The following is a 1,993-nucleotide window of genomic DNA, read 5'->3' on the forward strand; positions in this document are numbered from 1 at the left end:
AGACTCCTTTCCAAAACAACCTCAGCAGATATGAGTCCATCTGTAGTCTGTGAAGATGGTTGTGTTCTAGAATCATGCCAGAGCCGGGTATTCTTTTTAATTTTTGCCAGACTGGTGTCAAGTGGGACTACTGGGTAAGTTTGATGTGCTGTTGTTGTTGCTGTTAAGTGCTGTTGAGTAGGTTCCAACCCATAGCGACCCTGTATAAGGTTTCTAAGGAGCAGCTGATGACCTTGCAGTCCAGTGCATCAACCCACAGCGCCACACCAGGACTTCCTGAGAATCTGAGCCATATCAGCTTTTTCAGGCTATTTGGGTCTACTTTACCTGAGTGGTTTGTTCAGATCTTTGCTCCTAAAACACCTGCCCCATTGCCATCTTGAGGCCTTAACTCTTAGCTAGCCCTGGGGACATCATGGCTTCAGGTTCGCAAAACTCCCCTTAATGTAAAGAAAGAAAAATCCCAGGGAGATCTCATTGTACATGCCTGCTCTGTGTAATGTCTCCAGGTGGGGAAGAAATGAGCTTGTACTACAGTCTTTATAGGAAACAATCATGCAGCCCTAGCATTGGAAAACTCTTTGATTTCTGACCATATGACTTTGAGCAGTCACGTGACAATGCCAAACCTCAGTTTTCTCATCTCTACAATGGGAATTTTCAAAAAATAGCTTAATGCATTTTAATAGCAAACTTACAAGAATAGCACAGAAGACAGACAACATTAAAAACATGTACTTGCATGTAGGACAACTCAGAAAAGTATAGTGAATGGATGGAATCTACCGTATGTTAAAAATGCCACAAACACCATTAGTTGCCTTCAATAAGAAATTTACTTGTTTTAAAAAAATCCAAATGCTGGCATTGTCCAGAAAATTTTAACAGTTTATTTATAATTATTATAAAGTTGAACTGCTGAAACTTGTTCACTGAAACATATTGACTTGCATTAATGCTTTATATCCCCATATTTATATTAAAAACACAAATGAAAACAAAAAAACTGCCAATATCTGATTTCTGTACCCAATTTTTCGATTAGCAATCCTTTTGACCCCATTGGGGGGGGGGGGAGAAATCTAACGTTCAGAACTACCAATAACAGGTATAAGAGATTTTTTTTTTTTTTTTAAAGAATAAATTATTTCCCATTATGGTGGATTCTTAAGCATGTTCTCCACGTATACGACATGCTAGCTGGATGTCTTTTTGGCATAATTGTTACACGTTTGGCACGGAGAGCACACAGATTGGTGTCTTCAAAAAGGCCAACCAGATAGGCCTCACTCGCCTCCTGCAAAGCACCAATAGCTGCACTCTGGAAGCGCAGGTCTGTTTTGAAGTCCTGAGCTATTTCTCGCACTAGACGCTGGAAGGGGAGTTTACGAATCAGAAGTTTGGTGGACTTCTGATAACCTCTAATTTCACGAAGCGCCACAGTAACAGGCCTGTAACGATGAGGTTTCTTTACCCCTCCAGTAGAGGGTGCACTCTTATGAGCGGCTTTTGAAGCCAATTGCTTCCTGGGTGCTTTCCTACCAGTTGATTTGCGGGCTGTTTGCGTTGTAGAAACCATGGTATAGAAACCTCCTCACTTAACCCCACTTCTCCTTCAGCTGGAGTTCGACGAGCTAGAGGCGGCACTGGCTTTAGAGTGACGGCGGCACGGCAGCGAACACAATTCTAGATTGGGAATGTTTTAGGAGAGTTACTAGTTTAATGCTCTTAGTATAGAGAGATGCTAAAATGGCTTGAGGTTCCTAATACTTTTAATCATCCCCAAATCAAAGTCTACATTGAAAGTTGAGAACTAATATCCATTGGAGACCCTTGTGTCCCACCTCCCTCCACAAGTCCCTTGGTGCTTTGGGATCCCAGTCTGAGCTAAGGTTCCTGACCCATCTGGGAATTCAGGGTGCTGCCTCGGCCTCTATATCCTTTCTTCATTCCACTTCTGTATGTTTTTTGGTTGGACCTAAGCCTGGATGAG

At 42.2% G+C, this 1,993-nt stretch overlaps 1 protein-coding gene across 1 annotated transcript; it reads right to left on the minus strand.

Annotated features, from left to right (window-relative positions):
* Positions 1 to 1,144: 1,144 nt before the first annotated feature.
* Positions 1,145 to 1,579, minus strand: LOC102825093 (histone H3.3-like). The gene has a single exon (XM_006876954.1). It carries the CDS (start codon positions 1,577 to 1,579, stop codon positions 1,145 to 1,147), a length of 435 nt encoding a protein of 144 aa, XP_006877016.1.
* Between the last annotated feature and the right edge of the window lie 414 nt (positions 1,580 to 1,993).

This window comes from Chrysochloris asiatica, unplaced genomic scaffold (genome assembly GCF_000296735.1).
Source record: "Chrysochloris asiatica unplaced genomic scaffold, ChrAsi1.0 scaffold00434, whole genome shotgun sequence".
NCBI lineage: Eukaryota > Metazoa > Chordata > Mammalia > Afrosoricida > Chrysochloridae > Chrysochloris > Chrysochloris asiatica.